General features: G+C 37.8%; 1 protein-coding gene across 5 annotated transcripts in view; it reads left to right on the top strand.

The window, feature by feature from the left end:
• LOC125242613 (protein draper-like) overlaps positions 1–14,211 on the top strand; it is a 68,880-nt gene that overhangs the window by 16,637 nt on the left and 38,032 nt on the right. For all 5 annotated transcript variants that reach the window (XM_048151412.1, XM_048151414.1, XM_048151413.1 and 2 more), the window contains exon 2: positions 3,600–3,772. In XM_048151412.1, the coding sequence (XP_048007369.1) occupies positions 3,684–3,772 (89 nt within the window). In that variant the 5' untranslated portion in view covers positions 3,600–3,683. The remainder of the gene's footprint in view (positions 1–3,599; positions 3,773–14,211) is intronic.

The raw sequence follows: 14,211 nt of genomic DNA on the forward strand, positions 1-14,211 counted from the left end.
TTCCACTTAACGTGTTTACTATATACGTTATCGCATCAGTCAGTCCGTAAAAGTAAGTTTCTACCTAATAATGAAATCTATTTTTCCCCTCACTAGCTCGGAAACACGTGTTGTATCCTTTAATAGCAACGGGTAAAAAAATGCACTTTATCCACTAGTGGATAAAGTAATTTGACCTTGAATATAGTCAAATTTTCTGATTTAAAATTGATAAAAGTGGGTGAATCTAGTGATTAAAATGATTTACCACCTGTAAAGCTACTGGAAGCAGTGATAAACGCGTTTTTTGCGTTGTAATTTCCTCGCTATAGTGAGGGGAAAAGTTTTGTGTTACACACGGGTGCAAATGTATTTTACTTCTCGTGTGTTGAAAAACTCGCCAAGCTCAGGATTCTATTCTCGAACCACTCGCTTCGCTCGTGGTTCAACTATAGAATCCTTTCGCTTGCTCGTTTTTCAATTCCACACTCGGCGTTAAAATACAACTTTGCACCCTTGTATAACAAAATTAACAAATAACTATTATTTATCTTCGAGGAAGTAAGAAGAAAGGAAAAATAAAACTATTATTTTTCTATATACGTGTTTCTGCTAATATATTATAAATAAAATCAAAAACATTTCGGGTTTTCCATAAATTCCAATCTGTGTTTCTCTCGGATTTGGACGGTTGCCATTTTCATGTTGGCTGCATGTTGATAAACATATTGGTGGAGTAGTTATCATCATAAAGGTAAACCAATTATTTACTTGGTGTTTATTTTAAGAACGTTAAGACAACAGATTAGTCCCATTATATGATTGCGATTAGATTTGTTAATTTTGTCAGATAATACGAGCGAATAGAAAGATATTTGGTCACACCAATTAGTTGAAACATTGTTTGAGTGTTTTTAGTGTGTATTAATGTTTTTAGTGTTTATATTGATACCAGACTTATCATTATCGGGTAAGCAAGGCAATACAGCTTCTTTTGGGACTAGATAGATTTGTGTAAAGTTGTCCAAAACACCCTTCAACTTTAATGATTCGTTCGGATCGGATTCGGATGAGAGGTCGTACAAAAGAATCTTCCTTTCTAATTTTAATCTTCTGGATAAAGAGGATTTTTGTTTTATTATGAATGGGCTTACTCTTGACCACAGACTAGCCAAAGGCAAAGACGTGGCCGACGATGGAGTGAGATCGCCCAGAAGATGCCTGTTCACCCTTGATTTATATAAAGAGGTTGAGTAACTAACCTAACCAAAAATTAAAATTTTGAAAAAAAAAAAACATGGCTACGAGTAAGAACATTCTCGACTAACTCAGCTGTCAGACAAAAAAAACTAAATCTAAATCGGTTCATCCGTTCGGGAGCTATGATGCCACAGACAGACACACACACAGACAGACATACAAACAGACAGACAGACAGACAGACAGACGGACAGACACGTCAAATTTATAACACCCCTCCGTTTTTGCGTCGGGGGTTAAAAAATACTTCCTGCATCAATTTTACAAAGACATTAACTCAGTTTTAAAGAAGCTAAGCTAAGAACTTTTCTCTTCGTTTGATTAGTTAGTCATTATTTCCATTGTCTGTTGCATTCACCTTGGCCTTATCTTATTTCCTTTGCAAATTATAACTGCGTTGAGTTGACCACTCCTCAGTTTATTTGTGATATGACAAATGAGTGATGATAAATTTCACAATCAATTGTTTTCACATTAAAAATTTTCTTACGGGACATAATCGACCTAGCTTGCTATAATCTCTGGGAGAAGTGGTACACGCATATTTGAGTTTTAATGAGTTTTTAATACCTGGGTCTTCTAGATATTGTACGGTCAATCAATTTGAATCCTAGGCCACTCTGGAACCCTGTCTTATTGACACCGCGTGTTCTATTTGCCATAGAAATCACATTGACGTTTACTGTGTATAAGCAAAGAGGATCAAGTATAGAATATAGAAAGTTATTGTCAACGTAAAATATGTAACCACAGTGCATAGATGGCCATCTCTCGACACAGGCTTAAAAGTTTTAAACCTCGGTTTTGACAATTTGGCCCATATTCTTAGCTCGACGGCTCGATATGTGTTAAAATGTCAAATAATAATATTAGCGTCATCTAGCCGAGCGTCCCCCAAAGGTGTAACGCCATCTAGGCCACCGTACCTTTTTCTACATGGTTCTGAGGTACGTTTTTTTCTTAGACTGTAGCTGTCTATAGGAGTTACATATGTCTGTGGTATAGGTAAAGTTTCTGCAGTGGCCTAGGATTCTAATTGGTTAACTGTAAATTAATATATATAATATGTATTTCAAAATAAATCCATATATGAAATACAATAACGCGTACTTTTGCGTAAATGTTGCTCTTTCTTTAAATACCTATAAATTGATAACATAAGTTATTGTACTTATTGTTTTAGCATGTGAGCAAAACCACAGCGTGCGTAAATCTCCTTTGTTTTTATTACATGTATTTAATAATTACATTAGTATTAAATAATTGTCATTATATCGTTGAGTTACAAGAATTACCTATTTTAAAATCATTTCTGCACAAGAACAATATATAAGTAGGTTTGTGGCTTTCCTCTACATAAGATGCATACAACACTTTTCAGAAGGAAAACCAAATACATTTATTTAAGAATAAATAGGCATATAAATATGGTTGTTCATATGTAAATAGAATATGTTACATGTTTGTACTTACTAGCCAATTGTTTTATTGACGCGTTCATTCGGTTTGTAAATATTGCTATAAATACTCTAGCCAATTGAAACTAAAATAAACCAATTAATTCAACGCAAGAAATAGTTACAATCACCGTTCAGTACCTACACGGGGACATTTTTGTTTTAAACGTTACAATATAGTTACAATAGTCGATAACATAACCAATAACCCTGAGCTCTGAGAAAAAAGTAAAAGTTGAGTGGAGAAAAAAGTAAGAAGTAAGAAACAAGAAACGCTCTGCCGTGAGTTTTTACTTTACAGAACATAGCGTGTAAGTCACGGAAAATATATTAGGTACTTATATTAATTTATGTTTCACTCATAGTAGAGGTTCTGATTAGTCTAAATACTCTTAATAGTATCTACTTTTCGTTTTCTTAACAGTCAATATTCAGCGTTATCATATGTATAAAATATTGTTTTTGTATGGCTGAAGTATAAAAATGTAGTATGATATTCTTACAGGCAACCGCTCTTGGCACTATATGGGCACTCATGACATGATTCGTTCTATACTTTGTAGGCGCAAGTCTTTCTAGAAACAGTATTCTTTTCCTCGCTCAGAGGGTGCCTGTTCACCGTTGATTTGAAGGTTGCTGGGTTGTATGAAAGGTTCGCCTATTAGGTTCGTTAGGCAGCTATACTACTTGGAATACTATTTGAGAAAATTACGCCTGTTAAGCTGTACGAATTGGGACGTACATAAAAGGAAAATAACTCTAGTGGGGGAAAATGCGAATAGAAAAAACGCTACGCGGAACTAACGCGTTTGGTAACCTGTTCTAGTTACTCCATCCTACACCCAAATAATATTAAGACTTCCATGTATTATTCACGAAAATAACAGCGACTTTTCTTTTCAGGTCTCGCAAAAGCCTGTCGTAACTTCGAATGCACATTGTGACGTAACAGTAAACAATAGTGTTATGGAGCGGGCGTGAGTCGAGATGTGGCCGAAGGTTGTTGCGGTGTTGGGGCTCGTGGCTGTGGCCAACGCCATCCTTGAAGGCCCCAATGTCTGCATGAGGAATGAACCGTGAGTATTTCTTCTTTCTTTTGTTTTTATAGAATACTTTGCCTGAGCGCTTAGCGACTAGCCTAGTAGGTTTCTGGTGCGATGACAACGCTCTTCCATGGGTTGCGGAAATATGCAGAAGATTTCGTAATTTTTATGGCTCGTGACGGCGGCTAACGTCATCTTTAAAGGCCTCAATGTCTGCATGATGATGTCCCTACTATTTTTATTAAAGAATATCTGAGTTGCCGTGACGAAGGTTGTAGTAATTTCGGGGGTTCCCGGCGGTGGCTGCTGTCATCCTTAAGTTCCACATTAAGGCACTTACTGTCTTTTTGGGGTTCCGTACCAAAAAGGTACAAAAGGACCCTTATGGTGCCGCTCTGTCCGTCTGTCTGTCTGTCTGTTTATAGAAAACATTGTGTGATATAAATAGTAGTTGATTTCTAGCTGTAGATTTCTAGCTGGATGATACATAGTAGTAGATTTCTAACTGGATGTCAATCCGTATCATGTGTAATGCTGATGTTTGACGCGATTTAGGGATTTGTGTCCCTACGAAAAATGAACCGTGAGTTTTTATTGTATGTGTAGAAAATAAATCTTGTGTGATTTCTCTCTAGAATTTGCAAGCGCATATGGGCTATGGTGACCGCTATACAAATAGGTAGGTCATATGCGTTGTCACCGAATGAGTCTGAGTATAAAAATGAGAATTAAGTTTGTCATTTGCTGTAGGATGAAAATTAAACTCTCTAATACAAAGCACTGAAATATTAATTGCCTTCGACCCGTCTAGACATTTATTTATGCAATCCCCCCTGCAGTCGACCCATTTCGGCGACATCCGCGCAACGTGGATCTGACCTAACCTTGTACTTGCATTTATATTAGATAACCCAATCAACCCAACACTGGGTTACTAAACTAGTATTAATGGGTTATCTAATGGGCTAATGAGTCATTTTAGTATTAATCGACTACAGGAACATCTAGGGATTCATAAGAAACATTATCACAAAATTTTTTTTTGTAGTCGTAAACGTCCATGTGCCCGTCTCTTTCGTTGTTCATTTCTTACTTTGTCTCAATTTTTTTTTATGTTTAATTTGCCATTATCATCTTTAGTAAATCAATCTTTTAGTATGGCTTAGTCATCTACGTTAGCGTCTATACACACTTTAACCCCAACATGTAGGTAAAGGCCTATTGTTAGACCAAAACATGATTCGTGTTTCAAACAACCACAAGTTGACCCAACATAAACCGTATAGTAAAGACACAAGGTGCACAACATATCAGTTATACTCTACGCCTGTTTCATTCGTCTTTGTTCATTGCGTGCGAATAGGATAAGTTATTCAAGTCTATTTCATTGACACATCCGTGATTCACCCGGCTGGTCGTTATGCTAGGTTTATTCATAACTCACAGACGTAAGAAGTTTACGCAAATTGTCATATTCTGTCAAGTCGACGGTCACATCATTTATAGTCAGTGTTATTAACGAGTTATACAAAATTATTGTATATTTATTTATTTATTTATAATAAACAATATACCGACGATTTTGGAAACCGATCTAATAAATGATTTCGCTGAATTTGTTATGTGGGGGGTTTTCATGAGTTTTTCTTTCGCGTTAGTAAACGCAAAATATAGTCGCTAATTTCGTCGTCTACGCTTCGGCGTTTTTTTTTTGTATTTATAAGTGTTTTTTTTTATCTATCTATTTTTATTTTTTTTCTATCTAGCCTAGTGCCCCCACCCCTGAAACTTTTTTAATTTATCTAAAAATACGTGAACCGGTACTTTTACTTTTATATTACGTGAACCGGTACTTTTATATATTTTGAAAGAGTTTTTTAAATTATTAATCATAATGTGCCTCAGCCAGCTTTGATGTTTTTAAACTATTTATTGTTTGCCAACCGGAATGATTTTGAATGTTAGTTGAGGAAGTACCTAGTGATATCACGTTAGTTATATCTGTTTATTATTGTCAGCTGTTTGTTGCATGATAAATATCGTCCATTGTAAAATAAAATAATAGTCATTTTGACTTACAAAGAATTAACAAATTAGCTAAGCATCAGTTAATGAATTAGCATTATTTTAAAAGGTCTTCTTATCAAAGGACTTTGAGCTGTTACTATAGGTATAAGTCCTGCAACTCGAGATCCATCACAATTGTATGACTAACATAAATAATAAAATGAAGTACTAGTTCCTATAGTCATGGTGTTTGAAATACTTATGTATGTTTGATGAGCCACTTAAGGAAACTGTTTTTTGTAAAGAATAATTCTATTTTAAACAGCGATATAAAAATTCAACTCGAGTACCGGCTTATACTACCAGTGCCAAATAATTATTGTAATTATTATATTGCTAATTCATGATTGCATGCTTAATAAACATTGTCATTCCGAAGAGCTACTTTTTGCAACTATTCAAGAGCGTATTTCAAGAACTTCTGCTATAATAAAATTATACGTTTTTTTGTAAGTAGCATTCAGCTTTTCATATTTTATTAAGACTATTTAGATTCCTTTTGTTATTTGCGTTGTCGTACGAGAAAGCGGGATTTTTACACCTGAATGTTATTAAAGTACATTTTAGATCGAGTGTCATTCATGATAACGTGTGCCTGAGTTAGTATTGTTATACTAATAAAGATAAGGTTTGACAGATTTGCTCGACATCAATAATGACACCGAACTCACGAACGAGTCATGCTATTTCAGTCAGTCTCAGTACAATAAGTACGAAGCTTGACCGAAATAGCACGACAAATACGAACGTTTCCGACAAAATACGATGAAAACTTATTAACTCACTCCATCTGTAGTATCTGTACTCGTAGAGCATCTTTACCAACAATTGAAAAATTATGATGACCTTTTAGTTATGATGACCTTTCTAAACGTCGCCGATAATCGCATGCGATTTTCATTTCAATACATTTCAGCGTTTGATCGATCGTTGAAATTCGTTCTACTACTTAACCGGCAATGAATAAAAAGTAAAAAACATAATCATAATCATAATCATAATCATAATATTTTATTTATAAAACCAATTTACACGTCAACAATAAATAATTCGTAGTAATTAACTACAATATAATATATGAATAATTATTACAAACAATTGCTTTAAGTCGTTCATTCCAAATTACAATGTTAGAGGTATTTTTACATGTGTTATGCCTTATACGCTATAAACTCGTTATAGCTATAAAATGATTGCTCAATAAGCCATTGCTTTAGGCGGAATTTAAAACTGCTCAAGCTTGGAGCATCGATAATATTTTTAGGCAACTTATTGTAGACGGTGGGACCCATGACATGAGTGAGTTTAGACGACTTGGTCAACTTTCGGCCTACACCTATAATCTTATCAGCGTTTCTCGTTTCATATGAGTTTAACATTCCAAATGTTTTGAATGACGCCAGGTTTGCTCTCATGTATAAAGCCACGCGCAGAATGACTATTGCTGGCAGTGTCAATATACCTAGCTTGATAAAAAGCGGCTTCGCGTGGGTATCATGGGGCACTCCAGCAATTATTCTCACTGCGCGCTTCTGTAGGCGGAACGCCCGCTCCCAGTCCGCACAACGACCCCAGAGCTCGGCCCCATACTGCAGCAGTGAGTGCACCGTGGCGAAGTAGCAGGTGCGCGTTGCCTCTGCAGACACCGTCCTCGCGACGCGGCCCAGTGCATAGCACGCGCTCCCCAGTTTTCCACACAGCTTATCCACGTGCTGATTCCAAGCCAGGCATGTGTCCATCTCGAACCCTAAAAAGTTTGTACTGGTGGTCTGTTCAAGTACCTCATTACCTACCTTGACAGTGAGCGGTCTTGTGGTACGACCAGCAAGATTGAAGACAAGGTAATGAGTTTTCTTAAGGTTCAAAGATAGCCCGTTCACATCAAACCACTCAGCCAGCTGTGCTGTAGTCTGGTTCAGTTTTTGCTCGATGCTTTCAACTGTCGGCGCCGTGACAATTGCGGCGACGTCGTCAGCATACATCAGCACCTCGGCCGTATCTATGGACTCAGGCAGATCATTCAAGAGGAGAGAAAACAGCAGGTTGGAGACCGACGAGCCCTGTGCTACGCCCATCGAAGCTTCAAGAGGGTCCGACTTCACTCTGCCTCCATCACCTACGACTATCTGACTTCTGTCGCGCAGCATACTCTCGAACAGTGATAGCGGCGAGCCATTTATCCCATAATAGCGCAGTTTCTCAGTAATCACGCCATGATCTGCGACATCAAAAGCCTTCGAGAGGTCGCAGCACAAGACCGCGACCTGCTGCTTTCTCTCCTTCGCGTCCATGACACGTTTTAACAGCTCACGAGTCAAAGATGTCGTTGACTGGCCCTCTCTATATGCGAACTGCTTATCTGACAGGGCACCTGTAACGGCTAAAAAGGTCGAGAGGCGACTGCTGAGACCCCTCTCCAGAACCTTCGCTATTGCTGGGATTATTGAGACGGGTCTATAGGAGTCCATGTCCGCCCTTTTCCCTTTACCTTTAAAAAGTGGCGCGACCTTGCTGATTTTAAGCGGAGAGGGATACTGACCTTCGTAAATGCACATGTTAAATAGCTTCATCAAGCACACCGCAAGAGACCCTGGGGCCATTCTCAATAGCAACATGTTGACGCCATACACATCCTTGGATGGTTTAGGCGGAATCCGTGACGTTATTATTTGAAGCACCTCGTCATAGGTAAACGCAGTTAGTAACAGAGAACGGTCCGCGGCCGGGCGCGCAGCGCGGAGCTTGCCCAGGGCGCGCGCGACGTCAGCGCGGGGCGCGCCGCACGCTGCTGCAGCACCTAGGAACCCTATGTTAAGGGCATTCACCGCGTCTTTCTTTGTCGAAAATTTTGTTCCATCCTTATTCAATATCACGTCGGTAACGTCAAGTGTCGAGCTATTATACTTACCCCGTTCTTTGTTTACTACATTCCACAAAGCCTTGGATTTGTTTTTATTCATAGCAATAAAATTATTATAGTAAGTCGATTTTGCACGCAGTATTAACCTATCGTAATGAATTTTCATGTCAAGTATTAATTCCATAATCATATTATCATTTGAATATCTATCACTTAATTTTAAGATGTCAAATAATAGCGATTTGTACATTTTGACGTCCTCAGTAATCCAAGAACAATCCTGCGTCTTACGTAAATTGACTTTTTTAAGCGGAAAACAGATATCGTATTTATTAATTATTATGTTTATTATAGAATTTGTCAGACTGGTTGCATTTGAGTTTTTTTGAAGTATATTGTCCCAATCAACACTGTCGATGGCCGCGGTAAAATTAGCTTGATTATTCAATGAGAAGCTCCTAGCGAAGGTAGGGTTACTTTGCGATTCGCTTTTGTTTCTCACTCGCACCTTGGCTAGGACGGCAAAGTGGTCACTCAAGTTTGTGACGACTGGAGAAACACTCACGGACCCCGTACCTAAATTAGAATATAGGTGGTCTAGACAAGTTGACGTAGTTTTAGTAACACGAGTAGGAAAGTCAACTTCATTCACCATGCCATGGGTAGCCAACATATCTAACCATCCTTTCTGATCCGCGTTCTTATCACCTAAACAATTTATATTAATATCACCCACAATCATGCAGCTTACGTTTAAGTCAGTCACTTTATCGAGTAGCCGGCCAAAACAATCAAGAAAGTCACCTACGCTTACTAAGTTAGTCCTATATATGCAGATTATTGTAATATTAAAGTCAACTAGATCAATCGCAGAAACTTCGCAATATCTTTCTGTTGCTAACTTTACTAGCTCGGAATTTTCTACGCACTTTATCGTTTCTCGCACGAATAAACAAGAGCCTCCGTGCACTGAATTTGTCCTACAATAACAAGACACTAACTTATATCCGTCGATATTTACGCATTTTAACTTCCCTATAGGCAGCCAGTGTTCGGTGATCGCAAGGATGTCGCACATTAATTCGCCCTGCAGGAGCACTTCCAAACGTTGTGTTTTGTTTTCTAGCGCGGCTATATTCTGGTGGCATACTGTCAAATGATGATTCATATCATGCGGTTTAGCGCTAACATGCGGCGCGAGTGGTGGCGGGCGCGGGAGTGCGCTCGCGCCGGTCGGCTGAGGCGCCGTCGGTGGGAGTGTCGGCTGGATGCGCCCCGCGCGCCCCGCCAGTTCCCCTTCGAAACCATTCCGCGATCTTAACGCCGTGGGGCCACAAACTCGGCGTGTAAATTTGCGTAGCTACGCTTTCTGGAAAGCCGATTACAAATGCAGCGTGTTTTTCGGTTTTAATAGACCTTTTTTCGACACTTAGGTCATTAGATTCCACACGCTCTAATAAATATTTCAGCACATCTTCTTTGGTTGTCTCAGGTCTGAAAGACCAAGCCTGGACGTACTTTTGCCGTGCAATTCCTTGTAGATTGCTGTCTTTTTTTCCAGTACCCGTCAATATTGGTTTCGACTTGGATCGCTTGCGGCTCACCTGTTCCCTCGATTTCTCCAGGATCCCATCATCAGACCCTGACTTGGTGCCAATGGGACCATCTCGGGGTTATACCGGTTCGATCAAAAAAAAAATTTTGAAAATCGGTCCACGATTCTCGGAGATATCGAATAACATACATACAAACAAAAAAAAAAAAACATTCAGTCGAATTGAGAACCTCCTCCTTTTTTGAAGTCGGTTAAAAACGCATGCTATTTGATGCAATGTTATACAAAACTGTATGCTGTTCACCAACAAACCGGAGATGGCCATAACGGATGACTCATCCTTCATATTGTTTTATGCAAAAACAATTAGATAACCATTGACCTTCAACGTTAACTGCGATATGATAACTTGGTCAGTAGAAGCGACGAAAAGACTGTTCTTGACCTGAGGCGTAAATGCTCTTTTTATCAGCACGAAAGTCGAATGTATTTAAGGAGTTATCTGCATCAAGGTCAAAGTGCAATGGATTATCAAACTGGAGTGTGACTGTTTCGCCTTAATTTATATTAAGTTTAAGATAATTTTGTAATGTAAGTGTTAATGAGTCCAACGTTACGACAAATGTTACGACAATGATCTCTAATCTCTTGTCTTTTCGATATGAGATACATATCTATACATATACATACACATATTCTTCTTAAAATCGGAGTTATTTATGTTAAGTACGAGTGTTATCATCATAGTCATTTCATCATAAAGTGAGCTGAAAGACGCCCAATAGTAGACATAGGCCATCCCAGGGATTTACACAATGAATAATCTTGCGCTGTACTCATTATTAAAGGGCTTGCCTGCCCTTTAATTCATTGCCCTTTATTGCCACTTTTTTGGCACGCAAGAACTCTATTAGCTAATGTCAACAACCTCGGACACTTTATTATCGTATTTCACGTTGGTAACCAGAACCTACCCCACTATCATTAACGTTAGTCTATAAGAACTCATTAACTTCGTTACCTACGCCCTTTTAACTACCCACAACCGTGTGTAGGCATTTCTTTCGACATCACACTTTGTTTGGTTTCCCGCATATTGTCCCACATTACTGTTCATTTTGTTTGTTTTTCACTGATTGTCACTGCTCTGTGACAAAGCACCTTACATTCAATGTAATAAAGCGAATGTACATTTGATACGGACGGTATTCACTCAGGTCATTTAACTCTATATCTGAACTCCCTTCCCGTTATTGTCTCCTTTGTTTTGTCCATATTATGTGGCAGGGAATACAGTGACAGCTCCTGAGGGGAACACAAAGCACTTGTCCCGATTGAGTTTTATTGGGATAAAATCAATCCATCCTACTTATCACAACCCGTTTCGTTCGATTGAGCTGGCTGTATACTTGGAAATAAACATCTATTGCTATTGATTCTGTAACCTAAGTAGATTCCTACTCCGTTGACGGCGTTGACGTAGAATACGTAGGTCACCTAAAATTTTACTCGGGTGTTAAGTGTTAAGATAAAAAGAAAAAAAAAACAGTGCGTGCATGTGCCTGCATAGAGGGAGTCCCTCCGCGCGGAAGAAGTGAAAGTTTTTGCGTTTAGTTACATTAATCTTTTTACTGTTTTATTTATTTTACATTGCTATTTGCTCAAATTATTGAAAAAAAAAACAAATATAAACTCATTTTGCACTCGATCTAAATAAAAGACACACACATTCCAACCAACCATTCCACCATTCAAAACCGTTTTGGGCATTCTGTTCTGTCACTGACTGAGTGAATAAGTGAATTAATAGAAATAGAAATAAAGTCTCTTTCATCCACTAAATTCTCCAATCGTCTAAAAAAATATCTTATCGAGCTGTGTCCACATAGTCTTAAAGAGTACTTTCAGCTTGTAAAATAAAATGTATTGCATGCTAGTTTTACTTTTGTAAACATTGTTTAAATAATGCTACACTAATCTGGTAAAATTGTATTGAAACTTATTAAACATGTACATGTACCATCTTATGTAAACATACAATTTATGGCAAATAAATGAAATGAAACGAATGAGTGAGTCGCGTTCAGCGCAACGAACGACACTGACAGAATTCACAGAATGTTACGCGCTGAGTGAGTCGGCATTTCACGCAACGTAACACTGACTGAGTTTTACGCGCTGTCAGTTGGAAGTCGCATTAGAAGTTTCACTTCAAAAAGGTTATCGGCTTCTTGTGTTCGCTGAGGCCATAAAAGGAAGCTAGAAGTACTGGGTTCGAAAGGAATTTAATTGTGCTCGTATACCGATTGTTATTCTCTGATCTGATGTTTGTTTTCTTGTCGTCTCCATTAACTGGGTACTAACAATCACAATCGTTGCTTATCTTGCGGCTCGGTCAGCCTATGTATGATTATCCTAAATGTGCTTGCTCTGTGAATGACTGTCCTATGGTCTCATCGGAAGATCAGCGCTGGAAGTCACCAGCAACACGCTGAGATAAGGGCATTTCGTGGCACTTCATTCCTTTCTGTTTGTGTGTTATGTATAATTAGATTAATTAGTCTTGTCTGTGTTCACGAATAAATTATATTCTATTCTAAATTTTCTCAAACAAAATAAAGAGTAGATACATATGCTATGTAGTGCCAAGTGTTTTCAAGATCAAAATCGTTGGCAAATATTTTGATTGTGAAAATACAATTTTAATCAGAATTTGCTGCAATGATAGTATCTGAAGGTCAGCCCGTGCAATCAATGAGAAACAAATGCCTCAATCGTAAATACAAGTACGGTATTTCCTTTAACTAAACACGCCAGTAAACTAGTTTCATGTTTGTAAAACAGTTCCTATTCATCATAATTGAATGAACGCTATTGTTCCATTATACTGCAATATGCATATTTCGCTCTGAAACAAACATTATACGTACCTAAAACGTTCGTAATGAGACCATGAGACTAATGAGTAACTCATTCAAGGAACTTGTGAAAAACTGAAAAAGGATGTTTAAAAAACTGAGTAAAACTCAAACACTTACATATGCAAGCAGTGATACATGTATAATCACCCAATTAGAATCCTAGGCCGCTCTAGAACTCTGTCGTATTGACACTGTACTTTATTTGCTATAGAAGTCAATTTGACATTTACTGTCAAAGGGTTCTACAGTGGCCTAGGATTCAGATTGGTTGAATGTATCGACATCTACCGATCTACCTACTGGCAATGTTTTGAAGATTTATCCATCATTACATTATTGGACAGTGCCAACCTCCATTCCTACTAAAGTCAAAGTCGAAATATTCTTTATTCAAATAGGCTGAAAATATCTGGGCGACCGAGCTTCGCTCGGTTCTATTTTAGTATATCACGTCTTTAGATAAAAAAAAACTCTTATAAATACAAAAATAAAAAAAAGACAAAAAACAAAAACTTAATTTTTGGCCGGGATTCGAAACCCTGACACCTACGATCTATCTGCGTACATTAGACCGACCTCGTACGACTGAGCTAAGCGGAATCGATGCGCGCGCGGCGAAATTAACGACCATATTTTATGTTTACTAACGCGAAAGAAAAACTCATGAAAACTCGAAAATTCGCGTTTTCCGGGATTTAAGGCTACGCTAGATCGATTTTTCACCCCCGAAAACCCCCACATAACAAATTTCAACGAAATCGTTAGAGCGGTTTCCGAGATCGTCGGTATATATAAATAAATAAATAAATAAATATACAAGAATTGCTCGTTTAAAAGTATAAGATAAGCACTTCTAAATAGTCAACAATGTACAATATTCATCTTATTCTAAATATCAGAGCAATTTATTGGTGCAATAAACAATATTGTTTTAAAGCTACATTGAATTAATAAAATTATATAAATCTAAATTGTATAAAAAATACTAGTCTAGAAACTTCTAGAATAAATTCTAACATTAACAATACATTGAAATATCAATATCAGTATTCATAACCTATATAATTAA

Source organism: Leguminivora glycinivorella, chromosome 3 (genome assembly GCF_023078275.1).
Source record: "Leguminivora glycinivorella isolate SPB_JAAS2020 chromosome 3, LegGlyc_1.1, whole genome shotgun sequence".
NCBI classification, from domain to species: Eukaryota; Metazoa; Arthropoda; class Insecta; order Lepidoptera; family Tortricidae; genus Leguminivora; species Leguminivora glycinivorella.